The sequence below is a fragment of the Dreissena polymorpha genome, chromosome 8 (genome assembly GCF_020536995.1).
Source record: "Dreissena polymorpha isolate Duluth1 chromosome 8, UMN_Dpol_1.0, whole genome shotgun sequence".
Lineage (NCBI taxonomy): Eukaryota > Metazoa > Mollusca > Bivalvia > Myida > Dreissenidae > Dreissena > Dreissena polymorpha.
In genome coordinates, this window is record NC_068362.1 from 45,033,594 (window position 1) to 45,059,767 (window position 26,174).

Below are 26,174 nucleotides of genomic sequence, written 5' to 3' on the forward strand. Positions count from 1 at the left end.
TTGTCTAGAACGCTAGTGAGATCATTCGCAAACGGTGGTTTACGATTGAAAGCTGGAATCAGTTATTCAAAAGGTAAGGAAAGGACTGTAGTTGATGAATTATTTCAGGGCCCGGGAATTATTTTTTTAAGCTCGGGTAACGGTTGGACACTCTGACATAATCATGTGTGCAAATAAGAAAGCGGTCAGAAAAATATAAATCATTTAACGCTATTTTGGTCCTCTATAATGGAGAATTTCCGATATTGGCGACTCGACTGTATTATAGAAAGCTTAACATTAATGTAACCGGTATATAAGTTTGAATTGCTTATATAACTTACATAACTTAAACTCATCATTTACTTATCAGCAACAGATTCAGCTTTTAAGAGTTTTGTTTTTGTAACAGTTCATCTAGAATGTTTTGAAGTGGTAAATGCATTGTCGATTTAGCCACACTATTGCCTTGGTCCAAATATTCTTTGACCGGGAAATTGTCCACGTGTTCTCGAATGTATGAGTCGCAACCACGGGGATCGTGACCTTCTTAACTGGAAAAGCCCTTCCAGAATGTCTTCTGCGACTCCGGAAGTGGATGGGACTTGTTCAACCGGATTTCATCCAACAACCACCACTTGAGCTCATCCGGAAACAGTTCGGTAAAGTCCTCCTCTACCTTGTGGAAGTGGCGATGTATGTGCAGCTTTGCGGCCGTTCGCGCGTGAATGACGCCGCAGACGGCGACCCAGAACGTCTGAAAGAGCATTCTGTGGTTGACGACGACGCACGCTCTCAGGCGCTCCGGGTAGTGATTTGAGACTATGTGCTCTACCGCTAACGCTAGCCTCGGGTTACATGACGTTATCTTCATACCTGCAGGAGAAATAACTGGTGATTATAATTGTTTCGTCAACTAATTTCAGTTAATACAGAACAAAAGGTATGTTTAATGTAAGTTAACAACCGTTATCTTCGGCGAAGCTGTGAAAGCTCATATTTACCGAGATTTCTTTCGAACTTTTATGAATCAAGAACATTATATGCCTATCATATTGGGCAAACTTTCTGAATTAAGGGATCGTTCAGAGTTCGATGTTTTAAATTAATTTGTTGGTTGAACAATGTTAGCAAATGAATTAATTGTAAACACATTACTATTTTGGATTATTTCAAATAGCTTTAGCAATACTGAAAAGATTAAATATGTTTTTCTGACTTCTAAACCTCTCAATGAAAAGGATAACTGGTTACCACATACCACATTTAAAAGGTTGTTGAACGTATTTACGGTCCAACACGTTTTTTTACTAAACCATCGATGGAACGCGTTAAAAACGCTTTATTATCCCTCGCCATAGGCGGAGGGATATTGTTTTGGCGTTGTCCGTCCGTCCGTCTGTCCGTCCGTCCGTCGGTCTTTCCGTCAATCTGTCAGGAGCCATATCTTGGAAGTGCTTTGGTGGATTTCATTGAAACTTGGTATGATTTTATATATGGATAAAAGGATGATGTTCGCCAAACGGCATTGTACACCATCTGTTCATAACGGAGTTATGGCTCTTTGTATCTTGAAAAAAAATGTTTGTGTGTCTGGAGCCATATCTTGGAAGTGCTTCGGCTGATTTCATTGAAACTTGGTATGAGTATATATATGGATAAGAGGATGACGCTTGCCAAATGGCATTTCACACCATTTGTTAATAACGGAGTAATAGCTCTTTGTATTTTGAACAAATTCTTTTTTGAGTGTCAAATATAATACTTTTGTGTCTAAAAGCATATTGACGGGGGATATCAATTCAACGAATTTGCTTGTTATTATTCACATTTCGAATGCTGATTATAAATACACGAACATTCAATTTTATCTTAGTTGTTAGCAGTAGTAACGAGTGTTATTTTGTTTTGATTTAATATATTAAAAACATTCTGTTTTCAATTATATAAGATTATATTTAAATATACATTACTGTTTGTGCTGATTTTGAATTAAAAATATTTAAGCGCAGATCGTCAAACAAAGTAAATAACGTCAGCTACATGCTGTGACGTCGGCAACATTTATACGCAAAAGCGTAATTATTTTGACAATCAATAGTTTGTTTACACAAAACGGCATATATTAAAAGTATATGAGCTTGTGACCCACGGTTTTTAGATGATATTTCGGAAGATATTTAGACTATCTCTTCAAGAATATCAATATTTTAATTCATTTTGCCAAACAGGGCCCTTTATCATAAACCCATAAGCCTCGTTCTGGGTAAAATGGGCTAAATGCATGTGCGTAAAGTGTCATCCCAGGCTTGTCTGTGTAGTTTAATATCTTTAAAGTATGTCACTATCTTTAAATAGCCTGACTACCTTTAAAGTCAATGACCCAGACGAAGCTGTAAGTGCCATGCTTGGATGCCCGCTCGGCGTTTTCGAGCAGGTATACGAGGTGCTGAATCGCGCTGTCGACCGGCTGGTGTTGAGTGCAGCACTGTGCAAAACACGAGTTAATGACGGACCAACCAGACTTGTCGAAGCCCACCTGGCGCTGAAATATAAATGAGCCTCGCTCTGGGAAATCAGGACTTAATGCATGTGCGTAAAATACTATGCGGAAGTTATATTTACATTTTTGTACATTAAACGATTTGAATCGCATATATTTATTTGCTAAACTGGTGCTCAACCAATATTAGTTCTCTATTAAATGATTTATTCATGCATGGTTAGATTCTTAGTAAATCGCCACAGCAAACTACCAAACGGTTGCGGTATGGAAACGTTTGTTACTCTCTCTCAATACCCAATCTTGTTTACCGGTACCTATTATCGACTTTTTACAACAGGCGTGCTGTGAAATCGTTCCCCATAGAGCAAAGTATTAGTTATGTTCTTTGACCGCAACTAAATTTTGACTTCGTCTTCCTCGGTTACCATGGCATGACCGCCGGGTGTTTTCTGACAGAACGCGCAGACGACATGTTGTGGTTTGGTTTCCCGCCTCCATTGAAGAGTATCCTTTAACTGCTTCTCGGAAGCAGACACGTCCCAGTCACGTGCTATCAAGTAGCGGCGTAATCTGCAACCGGACGCAAAAAAACGTTGTAATGCATTTTTTCAGCATATTCATGAATTTGTTTTTAATAATCAATAAAAAAAGAGTTAGCAAGACGAAGGCTTTAACGAAAAATTCACGCAATACCACTATCGGTCGTGTAATAACCTAATTATTACCAAGCTTTGTAATAGAATATTCAGTACGTTCTGAGAAAAGGCAGGATCCATTCTTATTATGTGTACTTTGATAGTTAATTCAGTTTTATTGAGACAGATAGAGTAACAGATGAAACGGAAAGGCATTGACACACAGACATATTGGACTCCTATGGCTGAATCGTATACCATGTATATTGGCAATTGCGTACGTATAAACTTATTTAAAATTGCGTTATATATTTAGAATGTCTACCGGTCGGGCGACCTCTGGTGAAACAAAAAGTGTAAAGTATAATCCGAGCTTTGCTTTTTATGAGTATCGGTATACCACGTTTCAAGTATCGTCAGTACATTTCTATATATCGCGATTACCTCCCTTGCGCACGGACTTGCAGAAATACGGACGCACATGAAACGTCACGGATGGAGGGAAAAACTATAATCCACTCTGGGTCAGGACTCATTGATTGTAAATGTGATTCGTCATACAATTACATCTTTAATATACTATATATATATATATATATATATATATATATATATATATATATATATATATATATATATATATATATATATATATATATATATATATAAGATGCTTATAAGATATAAGATTGAAAGGCGAATCTCACGTTTGTTCTGACAGGAAGTCCGGGTCATCAGGATCGTGTTCGTAGCCTTCGAGGTGACCCCAGATTTCCTTAATCTGCGCAGCGTCTTCACCATCCGACATACTAACTGCGCTGTCAGCTGTAGGAAACAGTATCGTGCTATAGCAAGTCAATCTCATTTCAAGTGCAATGACAATACATCTGTATTGATTAGATATAATGCTTTTGTTGAATGTTCAAATTAATTAAGTAGCAGAACATGGGCCCCTACATTTCAAAGTACAAATATATTTGAATAAATCGCTCACAGATGCAATAGGATGAAATGATTAATTTTCTTAATATTTACTGAATTAATGCCCTTTAATGTGCATATGTGAATCAAAACTACATCGGTGATATATAAATTGGAGTTTACTGAATCAAGACAACGTTCGATTGAACAATCTTCTGTAAAAATGGTTAACACTTTTCGTAAGTAAATATGGACTTAACTACAATGTAATATATACCTGTGTGACGTAACACAGAAAATTATATTAGGGTTAAATTATTTTATAATCAAATTGTAATTATTTTAGGGTTAGTAATTTTTTAATCAAATTATAATACAGAGGCAAGAAACATACCAAATCATAAATAACTACACTCTAACAAAGTAAAGGTGGTTAGTAATGAAGATACCAAACGAAAACAAAGCAAGTAACATGTCATAACATAGAATTAGGTTTCTTCTACGTAATACCTAAAAGTATCGTGGCTTGTTAAATGCATAGAAACAATTACACATACATAAGTCAGGGAGAGGCGACGTCCCGAGATGTATTCAGGTGTGGAAAACAAATTGGGGATGTCTATTCAATTGGAAACCCGCGCGGAAAGAGACATAAAATCCGTCAGGATAATATGTTACCTGTCCAAGAGCGGCGAACCACCCTGACAGGCGAGAGTCACGACGAAGTAATTGAGTACCGAACGGTTACTATAAATACACAGTCAAACAGAAATATTCTACGCTTGCCTTCTCTTAGGAAGTATTTATTTTGTTATTTACTTTGGTTTTGAAATTATTTGTTTATCTTAAATAAAGAACTTTAACTTTACATTCAGACTTGTGATTCATATTACGTGACACCTGTATATATCTGTATAATATGGATGCATAACTTTAATTCATGTCTTCGTCAATATATCGATTAATAAAACTTATATATATAAGTACTAAAAGTACTGTTTCTGAAAATTGATATACCGGTAGTTAATGCTAAATTGTGTACTTTAAAAAACTTGAATTCAAATTTGATTCAACGAATTGAAATGTTGCTATTGCTATAAGGAACATTGATTGTTTATGTATTAACTTTATTTTTCGAAATATATTTCGAAATATTCGTTGATTGTGAGTGTTTATGGCCTAGGATGAGAGTTTCGATAACATATAGGAGCGTTCTCCATTAGATACAGCTTAATATATATATAATCATGACATTTCGTCCATATTACCGTAATGATATTGATTTCAACACCGAATGTCTTTTTCACACATTTGTGTTTACTTTGTTTAATTATTCACGTTTATATGATCAGCTTCAAATAATAAAACGCATTAGAAACAATTACTTGTCGGTCTTCCTTTACTTGTTAAGTTTCACAATGCGTAAGAAATTCAGTTTTAAAATGTTTGGATCACATATTCCTAGTAAAAGGAGCAGAAACTACAGCAGCAGTAGCAGCAAGAGTACGACAGCATTGTCGTACAAACACCCACGTAGCGTGATATGACGCTATTTATATGATCGTGGTGATAAATACAATGGCAACAGTGGCACTAGTGTATGAATTTTCATCATATCCAAAATTACGATAATGCACATCTTTAAAAAGAACACGATACATGTAAACTTACCTTTTATGCATATAGGCCTACACCAACATTGTATTGTATATCAGCTTGATTGTATCCATACACATAGAAATATTAGTACTATCTATGACGCTTGATCAGTAAGAAACTTATATCACAACGTATAGATATACATAATTGAAGTACTCGATTTTGAAGAAACGCGTCACTTTGAAACTCCGTATGTACTCTATCACAAATTTTTACAATGACACACCAGTTAATGTTAAATGTTTATCGATAAAGTGTAAATATTGTATATCTTTAGAAGTCTTAAACACACATCTCATTTCAATTGTATACCCTTTAATCTGTTTGAAGTGATATATATATATATATATATATATATATATATATATATATATATATATATATATATATCGGGTTGATATACATGTACCATCTGTATTCATTATCCGATAACACAAACACATTAAGTGTAATTTACAAAATGTTTTTAAAAATATCATCGGTTTCGTAGATATAAACAACTTAGCAAAGTAAATCGACCTCTGGCAGTTTCGCTTGAATAATTAAAGTTGATACGGTTTGTGATTTTGAAAAGATTTTAAATGGGTCAGATGGGTTTTAACCCCCAAAATCTAGGACAGTACGGATATATTCTATTGGTCGTATGTTAATATTCGAACTTGTGAACAATTTCGATGTTAAAGGAAAACTAGCTTTCACTTGTTCATTTATTAATGTTTCCAATCTATTTAAAAAACTTGTGACTATATATAAACATGAACACAGTACGAATACTTACTTCTTTCTATCCTTATATTCGCTAAAATTTAGCAATCACACAAAAATATCTCCCTTTAAAGTGTTCTTTATCGCTCACTTTCATTTTTTCCAGAAAATATCTTATTTAAGATTCGGCTGTTATTAGTAAATGTTCATCTATAATAGCTTGTATAACAATAAAATTTAATGCGCAAGTTTATGCAGCCTTATTAATTCGTTGTGTAGTTGCCGTAAATCGAACGAAAAGCGAACTGTGATGAAACAACCACTGATCTCAAGTATAAAAAGCAAATAATATAAACATTATGAACTTCAAAGCGTTTTACATACCAGTATGCCTCTAAAGCACGTCGAAAGATATGTTTACACAAAGCACCAACTACTTCATATTAATTCCTTCAGTGTGACTTATAGAATCCGAGTGTTCAATGTCACTGCGTAAAAGCGACAATATTACTTGAGTTGCGTCATACTATGTATCTTCTGCAATTAACGATACGCTTTTATTTGCTATTCTACTGCATAATTCTGATTTAGTGTATGGTAATTCAACGACCAGTCTGTCCGAGCCGTTTTCCTATTTCGAGTAACACGCGTCATAACAGCAGCGTCTTTGCTCTGCTTGTGTAACTTGGAGATGAATTATACGCATTTGCCGTCAGGATAATAACTTGGGATTTACACAACGAACAATTTAGATCAATTTTCTTGTCCAATGTTCACAAATATTAGTGATTCTCTTGCAGATATTAAATTTTGGCTGTAATTGGATATTAACATTACAGGGCTACTTTAAAATGTTACAAAATATGACACGTATGAGGCTTTCCGTTTACACAACGATAGGGCAGTAATCATTTGTTTCTGTTAATCATACCTCTACGTCCCCACTTTAAAAAATACGGAAATATAATGCCACGACGCTGCATTTTTAGCGGGCACAAATACGATGTTTGACGTGATAATAATCGCGTCTTGCACACTAGATTTGAAAAATATGTTGTTGTTGTTTTGCTTTTTTTGCTCTTTGTTGTTGAAAATATATTAAATATTGATATCGAATTGTTGTTTTTTTTCAATCTGATTCTATTTTACAAAAAAAATGTGTAGCTGATTCCAAGTAATATGAACTACTTCAAAACATTAACTGATACAACAACTTCCTGTTGACTTGTTTGATTCCAATAATGTCGATTTAATGGAATTACTATTTTTATATATTTGATTCTTAATGTTTAATCAACTAAACTTGTTTTATTAGTAGTACAATTTTGCAGTAGCCCCCCATTAATAGTTTTATTATTACTTTACAGTACCGCCCCTGGATTTTTTTCACGTCATTGTGTCTTCGCCTGTCAATTACGTCATATCTCTTTCTCTGTTCCTGGGTACTTGTAAGCTACATGCATAGGTCATTGGGTTTATAACGTTCAATTTTATTTATATTTTCTCTCTGATAGGCGTTTCTTTTTTGATTTAATTATTATTAATTTAATTTTAAGCAGTCACATAAACAACCGAGCAATGTAAAATGGAATTTTTACACCCATTATTGCTGCTTCTTCCTGTTTTTGTGCGATGATTTTCTGAAATATTAACTCAATGACGCTATATTTTTAAATCTTTTTCTATAAAGAAGGAATGTAGTTGACACTTGTTTGTAGTTTAATTTTATCGTTCGTCAAAAACTTGTAACTCTGTTGCTCTGGTATCTTCAATACCATTGAGTAATTAAATTGTAATTAAATTGAATGCGTTTTAATTCCCTTTTATTATTGTTTGATTTGAGTTACAATGCTATGACGTTAAATTTTATTTACACTTAAATGTATTATGAATATTGTTGGGCCAAGTGTGAGGTTGAGCGCTCTATAACCGGTTTAAACCCCCAATGCTTTGCATTGAACGTTCCAAGGCGGTGACCCCAGCTTTATTCATACTTTGTGTTTATGTTGGTTTGTATTGTGCTGTATTGTGCTGTTTGTACTGTTTGGGCAATCGGTCACTTGCCTTAAATAAAGGACCAACTAATTGTTTTTAATGAAAATTCAATACTGCTCCAGCAGCTGGAGTTTCACTTCTTTATATTGATATATAAATATATATATAAGGCAACGCAACATCAGGAAAATATAAATTAAGAGGCTTGATAAATAAAGAATACCAGGTTACTGTCCTAATGTTGTGTGATATATCAGGTGTGGCGCAAAATGAAAGAACAGGGAAGTTTCCCGATTTCACTAAATGAACAGTTCACGGACGACGAACGACGGGGAGAATGGCTTTCATAAAGGCTCAGCCTTGACGCTCAGCTGATAAACAACAACAACACGAGGTGATAAAAGAGCAAGGTGCACGTGCGCTGAGGCGTTGGCTTTGCTCGTATATCCTCGTCCAGATGACCCTACGCCAATGCTGCTTGATCTAAATATCTTAATGTTCTTAAGCGCCTTTATTCTATAAATGGAAGAACCCCTAAATTATATGCACCAGATAGACATTTACATGTAAGGTTAGAATTTTTAATCACGTGCTTACGTAAATCTTTCACCCAGCGCTCGTAAAAACTATCGCGTGCGGCTAAATGTTGCTTCCTTCCAAAAATTATACCCAAGCTCTTGCGTGCAATTACGGCTTACAGATGGTCTAATCAGTACTATTTCAGCAAGCGATTCACATATCAATACAATATATTGTGATGCTATGATAAAACTGAAAAAAAACACGCAAATTTTCGTCTGTTTTATGGAAACATTAACTAATTTTACCATTTGATAACATGCATTAAGAAATATAACTCTTTAAAATGCATTCGTTTTCATCAACACAACTATGAAATGTACTGTCAAGTGGACAAATGGTGTCGTTTTAGATCTCATAACCCTGGCACTAAGTTTTACAAAACGTTGTCGCGTAATTACACATTGTTCGTGGAGAACACACAGTAACAAACAAAGTTCATTTCTGTTTTCATCGAGATTTATTTCTGTTTAATAATTTCTAACACAACGCTTCTAATGTTCATGAAGTACAATTTTACAGCGCGGCGGCCGACATGGCCACCACGTCAAATAGACGTGACAAATCTCTAACCGCAGACCTTTTTTATTAACTAAAACACTGCATTTATCAGATGCATCCGTATACAGAATATAACCTTTTTTTGGATCAGGGTATGAAAGATAAGGGATTTGCGTAAATGAGTCTTTTAATTGTAGGAAACTATCTTCGCATTGTTTTGACCATTTAAATGGGACATTCTTTCTCGTGAGATTAATGAGTGGCTCGACTACTTCTGAATACGACGGACAGAATCTCCTATAAAATCCTGCAGCACCTAAGATGGATCGTACATCGCGCACGCACTTTGGCCTGGGGAATTGTCGGATCGCTTCTACTTTTAACGGATCCGGCCGTATACCGTTTTGATCTATGATGAAGCCTAGGTATCTAGTCTCTCTTTGTAAGAATTGACATTTTGATAGTTTTAGCTTTAGGTTATGTTTACTGAGACTCTGTAGTACTGTATCTACGTGTGATAAATGAGATTGCAAGTCAGGTGAAAATATTAAAATATCGTCTAGATACGCCACAGCGAAGCTCTCACAACCTTTGAGTACTTTATTAGCCAATTCTTGAAATATAGCACCGGCGGAGGAGGCACCGAAGGGCATAACATTAAATTGAAATAGACCCCTGAATCCCGAAGCGAAAGCCGTTTTTTCTCTGTCTTCTTCCTTTATAGGTATTTGCCAATATCCCGATATCAAATCTAAACTGGTGAAATATTTACTTTTACCTAATAACGCCAATATATCATCTATTAATGGTAATTGATAGGCAATTGGTTTTGTAATTTTGTTTAATTGTCTAAAATCAACACAAAACCTTTTCTCGTCTTTATTATCTTTGTTTGAGTCATGGTTATTTTTCTTTTTATCTACTAAAACAATAGGGAAGCTCCACGGACTTCTTGACGGACTTATTATGTTTGCGTCTAGCATTTCGTCGATGGCTTTATCTATGAATACCTTATTGTTTAATGGTGTTCGATACGGCCTTAATTTAATGGGCGGATGATCCCCTGTATCTATGGTAAATTCTATCGCTGAAGTTTGTGTTAATTCTAAATTATTTCTTGCGAAGAGAGTTCTGTGTTTTAAGAGTATCGGTAGAATATTTTCTTTTTGATTTTCATCTACACGTAAATCTGATAAGATTTCATCTTTAGATAAACCTGATTTCGGCTGATTATTTTTAATAACTTCTTGTACTGAGCATATTTCATTATCATTTACCGAATTTATTCGCCCTATGGCACAGTGTCGTCTAAGCCTTATTGTTTTGTGCGTATTGTTTATAATTAAAATGGGAAATTGTCTATCACGCGTTGTCTTGACGACTGAATTAACAATTGTTAAACCGGGTTCATTATCAAAGAAAGAATTGCTTATTCCATTGAATTCATAATTCGTATTTGAACGTATGCAGTTTCTTTTAGCTTGAGCAAAGAGTCTATATGCAGTTTGTGGTTTTAACACAGTATGTCTAGTTAATCTCGCTATCGTTGAAAGATATACATCTTCTTCTAGAGGTACATAACAGTTATCAATCCTCAAACATCCTAAATCAAAGTATAAACGGACACCATTATCTTGTAAAAAGTCTCTTCCTAAAATAACATTTCTATTAACGTTACTTACTACAAAAAACATGTGCTCTTTATATATGCTCCCTATTTTGAATCTCAATTTTACACTTCCGTGGACATGTAATGAATTTCCATTTACCGACTTTAGATTTACTTTTTGAAATATCAGTGCGGGTTTTTGTTTTAACATATCATAAGTACGTTTACTCACGATGCTGACTTGAGCGCCCGAGTCTACCAAGCTCCTAAATTGATAACCACCTGTTGAAATAACACAAGAATTTGGACTACCACACAAAGCGATATTATATGTCTCGACTTTTTCATTCTTACCATAGACCCCTTTTTGGTAAGAATTTCCTAGTTTTTTCGATTAATGTACGTTTTTCTTTGAGTACATTCTCTACTAAAGTGTCCTAATTTACCACAATTCCAACAATCAATTTTATCTTTCCAATTTTTGTCATATTCGTTCTTGCGCCTGTTACCGTTTTGATCTATCGTATGACCCTTCCGCCCTACCGTATATGCACTTATTTCGCGTTGCCTACGGCGACAGATTTCAATAGAATGACCGTGTTTCTTACAATATGTGCAAACAATAGATGACCTAATATAATCGATACCTGTCTGAATATTATCGGTCGTAATGTTATCAAGTCCATTTATTTGTGATCGTAACTCAAACCTAGCTCTGACACTTTGCTCATGTATAGCGCTTTTTAAAGCATTTGATAACGTTGCATGATTTTCGCGCATTAATTTAAGTCTCAAATAATCGTTTGATAATCCGTCGATAAAAATTTCTACTAACTGTTTTTCTTTATAGTCTAAATTTCCTTCAATATTTTCGTATGCGTCAGTCGCAAGAGATAAAAGTCGCTCAGCGTATATTTGAACATTTTCGTCGGTCTTTTGTTTAGTCGTCTTTAATAATGAGAAAGCGTATTGTGGGTCTTGAATTTCTGCAAATCTTAATTTAAGCTGTTCCTTTAAATCAGTCCATGTCCCTGTCGGATCATCAGTCAAAAAACGATGTATGTAATCACTAACAAGCCCTTTACTAGATTGGTAAGCAACACATTTTAATTTATTCTCATCTAAATTAGTAAGTGTTCCATATTTTTCTACATTTTTAATCCAATGTTTAAATTCTTTTGAATTTCCATCAAATGATTGTACCACCTGTGAAATAGTCTGAGTGCTTATGGCCGTTTTAACATCTTTAATTTGTTCATTTAAATTTTGAAATAATTCAGGGATTATTTGATTTGCCATTTTGATACAAGCGTTAGGAAATAAAACAGTCACTCACCGGAAGTTGCAGAATGTGTGCGGTCTGATGTCGTTGTTCCCGGCTCACGGTTGTTGTTACTGGTTACAGAAGTTGCCGAAACGGAGTTTCTTCGCGTTGTTTTCCATGGCTTCGTAATTGTAAGTGGTAGTATTTCTTTGTTCGAATCCTTGGTTCACGAGCACCATTTAACGTCCTGTGTCCCGTAATCGTTCATAGTTCATAGACGACACATAGTTACTGGCAATGTTTATTACTCTTAAATTACCGGTGTGTAGCCTATCATTCGATATCTCGTCATGCGCGAATTGCCAAGATGACGAGATTTGCATTAACTACCATTTTCTCGTGTCACGCATGGGACAAGTCGGTCCCTCTCTATTATATCGGTTTCTCTGCATAATATAGGATAAAATATTCAACAACACCATGTATCAGTTTCTAGTCCAATTTAATGTCTAACATACTTAATATTTTCGGTTATACAAATACAGTCTGATAGCTACATGATCGTATCTTTCTCGATCCGTACACCTCCAAGTCTAAACGCTAACTCAACCGCGGAGTGCCGCTCTCCTTCCAAACATCCCCATTTTGTCCCCAAATTAATTTGCATATTTTTCTTTTAAACTTTTGATTGGTCCTCAGCTAGTATGGTTATTATTCATTGGTTGATTCGTCAGAATATTCTAGAAGGAACACTTTTTCATGTATTCACTTGCTTGGCGGATATACTAAAATTTAATCAATATATATTGGTACTAATCCATTTTTATTGATATAGAGTAATTCTGTTACTTTCGTCAGTACTATAACTTTTGTACCCCAGACAATAGGTGACCTTTTCATCTGTGCTGTTTATTTACCATGAGTGTTACTTATAATCTCGTATCTATATGCCGACTCTGGACTCAATGTGTTCTTATTTGGATTTAATCAGGTCTGACTTTCCATGTTATTGATTCCAATTATACCCCACCCTGAGTGTGTTTGCTTTCTTACTTTAAATAAATCTTAACCAGGTCTTAGTTTTGTAAATACCTCCCATTACTAATTGTTCAGACTTTATCTTAACATTGCATATATACATTATTTGAATATACATATTATCCTTTTTAATTTCTATCGTAAGAATAAAGTCATAAGAATAAACGATAAACGATATGTTTGCATACTCGCTACTGATATACTTGTCAATATTTCGTACATAACGAAAACCCAAATATTTCACCCAATTTCTCATCATTATTTGGCAACGTTATATTAACATTGCTAACTGTTTTTGCACTTAAATTTTATTTGAATGGCATTGATTTAATTTCGAGAAGAAGCATACAACCGATGACGGTTTGGTAACATCGATTGTCGCCATGGTAACTTGTAAAAAATTAAATCTTAACATTAAAATCGATGATAAAACCCCAAATCAATCGAAAATGAAATGATTGAAATCGATGACAGAATGTTTTGCATATGATTGACGTGAATTTGGAATGTAATGAATGGTTAACGATTTTCCGTTGTTAACCGCCAAGTCTTCAACGAATTGATGTTCTGAGGCGTATATACATGTACTACCAAGAGCGGTTAAGTCCGACATAAATTAAAGTATTCCATCATATTAACTTTAAATAGTTGCTTATTTACCGATTTACAAGTCGATGCAAAATTTCCGTTCTCTTCAAGTCGATGCAACATATCCGTTCTCTACAAATCGATGCAACATTTTCGTTCTCCGTAACTCGATGCAACATTCCCGTTCTCTAAAAGTCGATGTGACATTTCTGTTCTTTGCAACTCGAAGCAATATTTATGTTCTCTGCAACTCGAAGCAATATTTCTGTTCACTGTAACTCACAGCAAATTTTCAGTTTTCTGATACTCGAAGCAAATTGAGTTCTCTTCCACTCTCAACAAAATATCTGTTTTCTGCAACACGAAACAATATTTCTGTTCGTTGCAACTGGAAGCAATATTTATGTTCTCTGCAACTCACAGCAAAATTTATGTTCTCTGTTAATAAATCTGGCCCGTAAAACGTCTATTTATTTACATTTCGCTGGTTATCCGATTGGTGTCGATGAATTCCAGAGATTATCGTAGAAGCAGGCGATTCAAAACGTCAATAAAAGCAACTTGGACAGGCTTTCAGCTTTTTCCTTTAAACCTTTAAAACGTGTCAGTATTGTCATAAGAAGTTTATTCATACCGAATCTAAAACAGTTCCAAAATAATTTCTTAAAACAAAAGATCCCAGCATTTTTCTAAAATGATTCAGATTAAGCGACTTTGAGAGCTTCTATCAAATTTACACGGACGGGTTATTAGCTGTGAATTTTAAGTGAAGTTCTAAAGCGATTTTAACATTAATAAGTTTCCATTCAGGTATCTGTACAACTGTCTCGACATTATATCAACTAACATCTTGTTAATATTTCTTGACAAAATGATATAAGTCTTCACAAATCAACGCCTAAATTCCATCTATTTTATTGGCTTCGCTTAAAATTATTCTTGATTAAAAATAACAATGTATTCGTTGGTCTGATTCGACACATGGATTTGTTGATTGAAAGTATAACTTAAATGTGAACATAACTTGGTTTTGGTGTAAAAAAATATAGTGGTTAGTTTCCACTGAAGCGACCGAAGATATTTTTTTTATTTTTGAATTTTTCTTTGTGGTAATCCGGCAGCGCTAAATTTATATTAATTTACAACAGCAAAAGAAATATCTATACAAAATCTTATAAGGGGATTGGTAATATATCTGCACTTCATGGTATTTTCTTAATATCAGCTTAAACATTTAAACCAATCTACCCTCTTTGTCACCAATTTTAGTTGAAAAAAATGAATTATCTTGTCTGATACCATGACCTGAGTCGACAAATGAAGAGAACTCCACTTGTTTTTCTGCCTTGTTTATAAATTGTTTTACGATTTTTTCTTTGTTCTTTGTCAATGGTGTGATTAGCGCATATGAAAGAAAATTTGCGTTGAGCGTCATTTATGAGCTTACAAACACTTGATTTCGGTGCTTTACAGCTACAATATAAAGAATTGAAACTCCAGCTGCTGGAGCAGTATTGAATTTTCATTAAAAACAATTAGTTGGTCCTTTATTTAAGGCAAGTGACCGATTGCCAAAACAGTACAGAACAGCACAATACAAACCAACATAAACACAAAATATGAATAAAGCTGGGGTCATCGCCTTGGAACGGTCAATGCAAAGCATTGGGGGTTTAAACCTGGTTATAGAGCGCTCAACCTCACACTTGGCCCAGCAATATGCATAATACATTTAAGTGTAAATAAAATTTAACGTCATAGCATTGTAACTCAAATTAAACAATAATAAAAGGGAATTAAAACGCATTCAATTTAATTACTATTTAATTACTCAATTGCATTGAAGATACAAGAGTAACAGAATTACAACTTTTTGACGAACGATCAAATAAAACTATTAACAATTGTCAACTACATTCCTTCTTTATAGAAAAGATTTGAGAATATAGAATCAAAGAGTTAATATCTCAGATAATCATCGCGCAAATACAGGAAGAAGCAGCAATAATGGAAATTCCATATTACATAGCTTGGTTGTTTATGTGACTGCTAAACAAATTAAAAATAATTAAATCAAACAAGAAACGCCTATCAAAGAAAGAGAAAATATAAATAAAATGGAACGTTATAAACCCAATGACCTATGCATGTAGATTACAACTGGGAAAGTCAGTCGTATGACGTCACAAAAATCCATAATGACATAATGACGTGAACAAATTCCAAGGGCAGACCTAGATATGAATATTAATGGGGCTGTGCTACTAATAAAACAAGTTTAGGTGATTTAATATTAAGAAGGAAATAAATAAAAATGGTAATTCCATTAAAGCGACATTATTGGAATCAAACAGTATATAGGTGTTTTGACAACTGAAGACAGAAATGATTTGATGTACGATTTGAGTCCAAATGTAGATTACGTGCAGATTTGTTCATACGGCACAATGACACAATTTTATTCAACAGTGAAAAATGCCTATAATGTAGTATTCATGCAGATTTGTTCATACGACACAATGACACAATTTTATTCAACAGTGAAAAATGCCTATAATATCACTAATGATTCCAAATTTTAAGGGAAGAAAGATATAGTGAATCGAAAACCATCAAACACGTGTTTTTAAGTACATAAGCATCGTATCCTTTTGATAAAAACAAGTTAATTAAATTGGAAAGTTTAATATGAACATTTTGTTTAACATATTTTAATTTGCGGACACGCTTCAAAACATCTCCGTAAAATGATGGATGGGAGATTCCATTATTTAAATGCCATTTTAAAGAAACATTATATTTTGAAATTAAATCACCATACTTAGAGTAAAATCTAGCCAATTTATTTCTTAGGTTATGATACAAAAAGCCTTGTTTCAGCAAGTTTTTAGTTAATATAAGATTACGATCATTAAAATCTTTAATACACGAACATGCTCTGGCATAACGTACCAACTGCGAAATGTAAATACCATAGGAAGGTCCTTAAGGGATGTTGCCATCTAGAAACGGAAAATTCACAATTTCAAAGTTAAAATCGTCCCGTTTGTCGTATAAACTAGTTTTGATCAAATTATTATTTATAGTTAAATGTAAGTCTAAATACGCAGCGTCTGTATTGGATATACACGATCTATTTAAGACTAGTTCTTTTGGGTAGATTTTGTGAATATATTGTTCAAATAATGGATTATCTAAATTAAGTATGTCATCAATGTACCTACTAGTAAGGTTAAAACAATTAATCAAATCTACTTGCTTAGTTTTAGATAATTCTAACATAAATTCGCTTTCATAACAATATAAAACAAGGTCAGCTACAAGTGGCGCACAATTAGTACCCATAGAAACGCAAATAATTTGTTTAAATATTTTACCACTAAATTCAACAAACAAGTTATCCAAAAGAAAAGTAAGTGCTGCACAAAAGTCAAGACCAGTCCAAATGATGTAATTATCCAATATCTGATTAGTAAAAAAAGCTGTTTTAGTGTTTAAAGCTAGATACAAACATTTCTCTCTAGCAAAAGTTTTTTCAATCAAAGAAACAAGTTTGGATTTTATTAAAGCGTGAGGAAGCGTTGTATATAGTGTCGAAAAATCATAAGTACTTACCTGTGACACCTTATATTTTTTATTTTCAATTTTATCAATAACTTCTAAGGTGTTTTTTATTGACCAAAATAGGTTAATATTACTATTTTCATAAACTTTATTACAAAATTTAGCTATATGATATCTAATAGCACTCAATGCAGATGTAAGATACACTGATAATTGTTTGGTACAAGACACTGAATTAGCGATAAAACGACTTTTATATGGCGTCTTATGTAATTTAGGTATCCAGTAAAGTGATGGCAATTTCTTGTCAGTAATATTGACTATTACATTTAACTTTATGCATTGGGCAATATGGTCGGTAATAATTTCATAAGGTTGCTTATTGTACTCACAATATGATGTAGTTTGTGAAACATTTAAGAATTAAGAAATGACGGTTTCTGCAGCAATCGTCATTTAGCAATAAATAAACACTTAGCGCAAAGTCGCTGAACAAGAATACTAGTTTTATTATTCATCATACCAATTTGGTTAGGATGTAATTGGAACACCGCACCTGGTAATCTATTACATAAAGATTGGAACGTCGAACTGTAATATATAGGGTGCATAATCTTTCAATATCAAAGCGTGAAAGGAACGCCTCTTACCAATGAATTATTAAGTATTTAGTATTTTTGTTCAACACTAGAACTTGTTAGTCTGAGTGACAAAATAATGCAAGCAATATCTTATTCAGGTTCTAAGGTCTAGAGATTCACTCCGGGGGTATAACACGTCCCGGTACCATTAGTGAATGCACCTATTATAAATTAAACGTATATCATTGCGTCATAAAACAAAGTTTTCAGTGAATTGAGATATATTGAACCCATACAAATTACTATACCAATATTTTAACAAATGTATTTTAATGATAAATACACATAAATGTATTTCAACTGTTAAATGGCAATACCATGAAGGGAGGAGAATAGTCCTAATACAACTTAGTCAACTCTGGTCAGATTAGCCTTTCTAAAGTTTTGTGTCGGCCTGGGTACGGATCTAATCAACAATTGCGTTATTGACGTAACTAGGATAATGTAATTATTGTCATTAGAGTTTAATTAAGTATGGTAAACATGTTAAATGTACATAAAACACTATTAATATTTGTTTAAGAAAGATCTAACCATATGTGTTCATGATAAAGAAATGATATACAAAAAATATCCCTATCTTTCGTTAACTTATAGGTGTCTTATTTGTACAAGTAATGCAATGGGTTATCACTCGTTCACGGTCTCCTAATAAATTTCGATTAACACAGTTTGCTTTTCGTATTTGTATGAAGAGTTTTGATTAGGTTTGCAATGCTAAGACGTCGAATTGGATCCATCAATGATAATTGCATGTGCATGAAAACTAAAACAAGGCGCGCACACCGGTTGTTTGGGTAGTTCCCATACAAGATAGATGCCATACAATTTGATACAGCGGATTGTTTCAAACTTAATGTTGATTCAATGGACATTCGTGCAAATGGAAGTCAAAATAGTGTTACAACGGACTTGTTCAAATATCTTCATATATTTAAAACATATCATTAAATGAAATTACTAAAACATATCGCCCCATTGGTGCAAAAAGGTACCATGTGACATTGTAATAAGAAAGCACATGGTACCTTTTTGCACCAATGGGGCGATATATCAAAGTTCAAATATACTTTAAAGTAATTATTTTAACAAGGAAAACTAATATAAATACTGTGCTTGCAGTGTAGTTCCAATCCGGGATCTCTAGGAGCAGGAAATTTCATTAAGTTGTGGAACTGTAAACTAAGGTAAAATTCTGCTACAACATGATTTGTGGTTGCTTAAACACGGATGTTTTTGTGCTCCCGGTAGCGTGGGTATAGCAGTCGGGCTGTCCATCCGTTCAGTCCGTTTGCATGCACGCCTGTCCGGCCGCCTGGTATTTTATTTGATGAGTTATCTGCGTAACGTTCTGAGAATCGTATCTGAATTGTGGTATGTGAATAAACTTGCCCGAGTTACAGATCAAGTTCTTGTTTCGTTCCAGTCCATTGTTTTTAAGCAGATCATGGGCCTTGGAAATATTGTCAACGGTTACAGTTGTCCGTTCTTTATTTCTAAACGCGTGCAGATATTTACCTGCTATTTGGTGTGTTAGTCTACATGACTGAAAGATCAAGTTTGAGTCTCGTTCCGCTCCAATGATTTTTGACAAGTTTAGTGCCTTTCACTTAGGTTTTTTAAAATAATTATTTTCCGGAATTATATTCAACAATGCTTTCAGATGTTTACCTGTTTTTTTGGTTTGTAAGTCTACTTGCATAAGTATGAGGTTTTAGTGATTTTTTTACGTATTTGACATTTTCATAAACAAGTGTAAAGAGTGGTAATAACAAACTCCCTTAAGATAGATTGAATAGATTTGGCAGACTTCGGTTATAATTCCCAAAATGTACAATAATATGTCTCTGGGATGTGGTTATGGGACACAAAGTGTGTCATAATTAAACACATACGGGTTTCGCGATGTGAATGGATGTATATAGAAGCATGTGTTTCAACATTAAGGAACATTCAGATATCTTAAGTAATACATTATAACGTTGAAGCAATATTTACTTTTCTTTCCTTTGAGTGTCACTCTAATTATTGTACACAAAAATTATCAAATCCTTGGAGACGCTAGGGACAGGATTTCATATTCATATTCCAAATTTTCTTCAGTTAAGGCTTAGTTGAAATGCTTATCAAACCTCCTATTAGACTTGTTTATGGAGCTGTCCTGTCAACAATCTTTACTATGCTTGTGGGTTAAATTGCCCTAGCCGAAGCAATACTAAAAATTGTAAAAACATCTCCTCTTTTGAGGCAATGGCATGTCCAGTGAATTGTTTTTCCCTGACAACACGCTCAAATTTCACAAACCATTTACAAAAATCTTCACGTGGCTTCTCGCGTTTAACTCGATTCCTCCATCATAATCACACTGGAAATTTATCAGTACGTGTGTACGGTTTTGCACCTGGTTAGTAAGTGCTGACGCTGCCTAAAAACTCTGTTCCTTAGTGGCTTATGTTTCAGTTTTTATTGTTTCATTGCCATATATTTGATATTGTAACTAGATCTGTAGTACAGGACTTTATTGTCTAAGTCACTTATTTCAGTTAGTTTTGCGCCACATGTATTTTTTTCAAGATGCATTATTGTTTTCATTACTTCATAAATTAATTCTTAAATTTTAATTTGTAAGAAGTTTTTTTTTTCGCTTTGTGCTTTTACAAAAGATTGTATCAAATTTACAACTTTACTGACAATTTCCTTGTCTATCCTTATTCGGTGAACTGTTATCAAGAAAGGTCTCTTTCCATGTTTGAATATAGGTGGTTGTTTGTTTTGACAGTCTGTAATTATCTCTTCCAGGAACTTTTCATCCTCCTTGTTCAACTCTAATTGTTCGGCGATTAAGCTGTTGAGAAAAATTGCCTGAAACTAAGTACAGTCTTATGTTGACCAGCTACAAGATTTTGTTGACCAGCTACTATGATCTTGTTGTCATGTTCATATCGTATTCTGAAAAAGTTCTTAATAGTGAAAAGAAACACTGCACACAACTAATTGGATGGTATTCTAGAACATACATGTCTTATGATATTGACGTTTCGATAGAAAGATACATAAAGACGCATCCATGCCTGCTTATAGATTGAACAATAATTTTGATAAATAGGAATTTGAAATATTCTCGAACTATAATTCAGAAATTATCTTTGTTTGAATTGTACCTTGAGTATTTACGCATATAATCATATATATTTAGCTAAAACGTGTGTATGCTCAGATTTTATCTTTTATATTCCCGTGGAAAAATAGGGTTAAACTTAATACCATAAAACATGCATCAAATTAATAAGATGAACAATAATTAAAAGACATCAGATGTAAATAACAGATACGCAAGCTGTTATTTTAAACTATCCACCGGTTTTTCATACGTATGAAATGTTATGAATATCCTATGATTATCGAATCATTTGGTAAAAAAAAATGATGTTTTTGTTTAAGCCAGTGCTATGAAATGTATAACAAATTATCTAGAAATAACTGTTATTTTTGTGATAGAAAGCTATGCGACAGTCTTACAATACTTAGATATATTTTTTATTGATAATACATGTGTCTGTTTTGTTGATTTTTATTATGCTATGATTATCGAATCATTTCGTAAAATAAATTTATGTGCAGTATGCTTTGCAATGTATAACTATTATTTAGAAAATAACTGTTATTTTTATGAACGAAATCTATGCGACAGTCTTACAATATTAAGATATATTTTTTAATTGATAATACATGTGTCTGTTTTGTTGATTACAGTTTTAGATAATCAATATTAACATTCCCGAACATACGTTTGTATGCGACAATCAATACTATATGTGAATTTTAATGTTTAGCAAAAATATATCTATAATTAATACATTTATGATCCAAGGAGAAACACTTTTATTTTGATATATATTTTAAGAGTGTTTTTTCCAAAATATTAATGCACACAATTAGAATATCTAAGACGTTTATATACTTGTTTTTTAATTACAGAGAAAGTCTGAATTCTGATAAATATTGTCTAAGAAATAATCGGAATTCCACCGCATGAATTTTTAATTTGTTTCTGAAGTTAAACCACTTAGTAATGTCCCACATGGATGATTTATTTGCCTCTGTTATAATGATATTCTGATGTGCTTGAAATCTGTAAACCAAAGCTCACACATTAAGATGCTACTGCTAAGAACATGCATTTTTTCAGTTTTCATTCAATTATTATGTTACTCTTTTATTGGCGTAGTTTAAAAAAAAGTTGTGTCGTATTTTTTCAGAATGTCATAAATGAGAAAAATGGTGAAGGAGGAAAGCCACGATGGAAATGAACCCCAGTTAACCGCTAAAACTACACCAGATTCTGCTAGCCAAACAGTTTCTGGGAATGAAAAGTGGTTATCATTCTAATCAAAGTCCTCATATGAAATCCATTCCTTACAAAAGACATACGCAAATAAGAATGTGGCTTTTAGAAATTGATGTGGAGACAAAAATCTGCTCGGACTTTTCTAAGGAACTTAAACTGTAGGACATTTTATAGCATTCCGTTATGAAGCAATCGGGACAGCCCATTCAACTGTTACAGTTATACTCACAAGCCATTATACCAGCAAAAAAACTCTCGATTGAATTTAAAATAATTTTTCTCGCCCTGTCTTTGTGCATCCGATATTCATTCCTGTATCAAATGATTTATTGAATTGACTGCTACAACACTTAAATCGAATTTAACACGCTTTTTGTAAGAAAGACTACTTAAATTTGATGTATACGTAAGATGCCATAAGCTGTAATTTTTGCAAGTTTAGGTCCAATGGGATCAGGGTTGTCAATTAACACACACCACGAATTCTGGCTTACAGGAAGTTGACATCAACGCAGGACATGCCAATGGATAGAAATGTAGTTTTACTAGGCGATTATTGAAATATAACAAGTTATCAATATCAAACAAGTGTACAGCTTGCAACAATCACTTTTATTAATTGCAAAGCAGGAAAAATTGAGAAGGAAACATATGAAATTCTTACAATTGAACTGAAAATCAAAATTAAAACCTTACAAGCAAATTTGTGAAAGTAAATGAGTAAGTTTGACAAATAATAACTACAAATGGGATCAAAATTTTAGAAATTGACAATCATGATATAAAAGACCTGATTGAAATCAGCGATGGTGAATTTGAAAAATTGTGCGAAAGTTCTCGCATCCGATAGCTAGGTTCAGCAGGTATTCTTTGCAAAGAAGAAAGATAGTCCAGGGGACCCGGTGATCATTCGTTGATGTCTGTCTGAACATTCGACATAAGTCTGAAACAGCCTATGATACTCTCCGAAAGTGAAGAGCACTTCACTTTTGAATTTACCATTTATGAATTTGTGAATTTACCATTTACACTACCATTATTTGATTATCCTTCAAGATTGAATTGGGTCTGCAGAAATATGTCCTATGTTAGATGAAGGATGAAGCAGTGAAAAGACAACTTTTTGGCACAGAGTGTAGAAGTTATGTGGATCATTTTGTTGACGAAATAAAACTTAAAGAAGATTTAGTGTATGATAAACATACTGGGCATTTAATTCGATACTGTAATCTTGGTGATGTAGGAAATAAAATGGTGTAAAACGCTTAATGAAACTAAATAAAAACTGGATTAATATATGTTGATACTTATGATGCAAAGTTTGTCAAAACTTGAAAAAGATTTAGTGCATGATAAACATACTGGGCATTTAATTGGATACGGTAATCTTGGTGATGTAGGAAATGAAATGGTGTAAAACGATTAATGAAACTAAATAAAACTGGCTAAACATATGTTAAAACGTATGTTGCAAAGTTTGTCTTTCTGTAAGTGTTTTTCATTGTGTGGTTGCGTCAGACAGACATAACGTCAGATTTTCTGTATTCAATTCTGTGGAAAACTGTATCATTTCTCGAAATATCCCAAATAATTTAAAAATGTCTGTTCATTACAATTAGATAGGGTTAAAAAATGCAAATAGAGCTAGAAATGAATATGTGTTCTACGAGACAGTAAATCCACAATGACCAGAATATTTACCTTATTTTCGAAATTCAACATCTTCTGAAGACTGTGAGAAATCATCGGGAAAATTAGTATACTCCCAAAAAAATCATGAATTCTGATCAAGAATCAAACGATATTTCATGGACACAGCTTGTTTATTTGAGAAACATTTCGAATTGAATGTGAACAACCCCTAAACAAAGTTGACCCGAAATCACATCTTTATGTAGTCCTTAAACTACGTGTAGGCCATTTTACATCAGAAGTGTACATAGCGAGAATCTTTAATTTGGTATTATGCACAACCTTTCCCCCCTTTTTTATAGAAACCAGAAGGAATACGTTAAAATAAGTCGCACATTAAAAAAAATAAAATTTGAGTTGATACTGAATTTATTTGGTATTACATATGCTTATCTGAATAAGAACTGAGAACCAACAAACAACACCATTTATATATATATTGATTTGACATTTAACTGGTATATTGTATTACAGATAGTTAAGGGTTGACACTTGTATATTGTATTACATAATTTACAGTTGGTTGTGGTCGCTCGTACCCCGTTGTGAGGGTGTTTCTAACAAGAATGTGTGGCAGCTTACGGAATTTACGTATTTTTGACACTTCAATTTTTTTTAATGCATGTGTTTCTGGGTCGTTCGTACATCGTTCAATGGAGTCGCACAAAATCATGATAGACAAAGTCGAGATAATTGCGGAACGCTGTAGTAAAGCAGAAATTTAAGAAAAGCTATCGGTGGTCTTAGAAAGACAAGAAAGAAAAGAACCACATTCATCAACCGACCGTTCTGAACCCCAAAGGTGAATTATGTTCATTGTTTTATAATATCATATTTAAATTTCAATCACTTTGTCCACTTCATCAAAAATTGCTAACTGACCATTTTTTAAATAGCGACTCATGTCTGATTCTGAATAAAAATAGAAATACTCACTCTTATTGACCAGTAGTTTGTCAAACGCTAGTACTTGCGTCAGACGATTTTGCCACCACTTGCCTCAGTAATAAAAATAAACAACGGTCGATACAATCGGTTCCTTATGATATTAATACGATGGACAAAATGATCAGATTACGTTTTATTATCGACCACCAATTATGTTTTCGATTTATTATTTTCAAATATATATCCCATACAAAAGACGCATACGTTTGCATTTTTAATTGCTTGCAAACATTTTTACTTCGGAAAAGTTTGAAATTGGATAAATCTTGTATTCAAGGCTCACTACGACAACCCGTTGCACAGGTTATTAGTCTTGTACTATAATCTCTGTTCAAGAGACCCCGTAACCTTCGCAAACCAGTGGTTTATTTAGAAGTGACGGCATCGACAATGAGAAGGACATCTGTTTCACTTCTAGTGGATCTGACTTCCCAGCCGGTTGCAGCGGACATGAGTATCTGTTCCTTACGTGGGTGAGCTTCCAGCGCAGTGGCTGTCTCTGTTCGCATAGCCACTTTTGCGCCCAAGCTTACAGTGGTATCGTTATCACTTTAAACGATGCAAACACTAACTGCAACTCAAACCCCGACATCTTATACCTTCCTGGCAGCGCGACCGAACTCCACAGCATCAGCGATGTCAGCAATGAACCATGTCGTTGAGTCTCATAACACGGGAGGTAGACATCGTCAGCAGGTTAACGCAAGAGACCGCCACGCTAAAAGATCATAACTTATTTAAGACCATGGCTATCTACCACCAGACAGCCACAACAGCTGAACAAATCTCAGTTGAAAAATCCACAGCCGCACAGTCAGCCAACATTTTCATAGCCAACACCTTGTCCGGAAAGTGGGTTATTGCCTCCAATGCCTTATTTTCCGACGAGAAGTTACGCATGCTCCGGTTGTTGTTCAATGGTCAAGTTAACTGTGCAGTCCACCTCACGCAGAGGCTGTACCCGGAACATTCATGCGAGGCTCCACTTCAATTACCCTGGCG

General features: G+C 33.9%; 1 protein-coding gene across 1 annotated transcript; it reads right to left on the reverse strand.

Moving 5' to 3' along the window:
- Nucleotides 1-529: 529 nt before the first annotated feature.
- LOC127840492 (phosphatidylinositol transfer protein 3-like) lies at nt 530-25,681 on the reverse strand. The gene is made up of 5 exons (XM_052368910.1): nt 25,585-25,681; nt 3,828-3,945; nt 2,911-3,055; nt 2,347-2,524; nt 530-855 (listed from the first exon to the last, which is right to left on the reverse strand). The coding sequence occupies exons 1-5, from the start codon at nt 25,679-25,681 to the stop codon at nt 530-532; spliced, it is 864 nt and encodes a 287-aa protein (XP_052224870.1).
- Nucleotides 25,682-26,174: the final 493 nt, after the last annotated feature.

Excerpts from the sequence above, each read along its gene's own strand:
- LOC127840492 (XM_052368910.1), bottom strand. The coding sequence starts at position 25,681 with ATGCGAACAGAGACAGCCACTGCGCTGGAAGCTCACCCACGTAAGGAA. Across the intron at positions 3,946-25,584 it reads GGAAGTCAGATCCACTAGAA|CTGACAGCGCAGTTAGTATG; the intron begins GTGAAACAGATG and ends TGTTTCCTACAG. Across the intron at positions 856-2,346 it reads CTGGGTCATTGACTTTAAAG|GTATGAAGATAACGTCATGT; the intron begins GTAGTCAGGCTA and ends TTTCTCCTGCAG.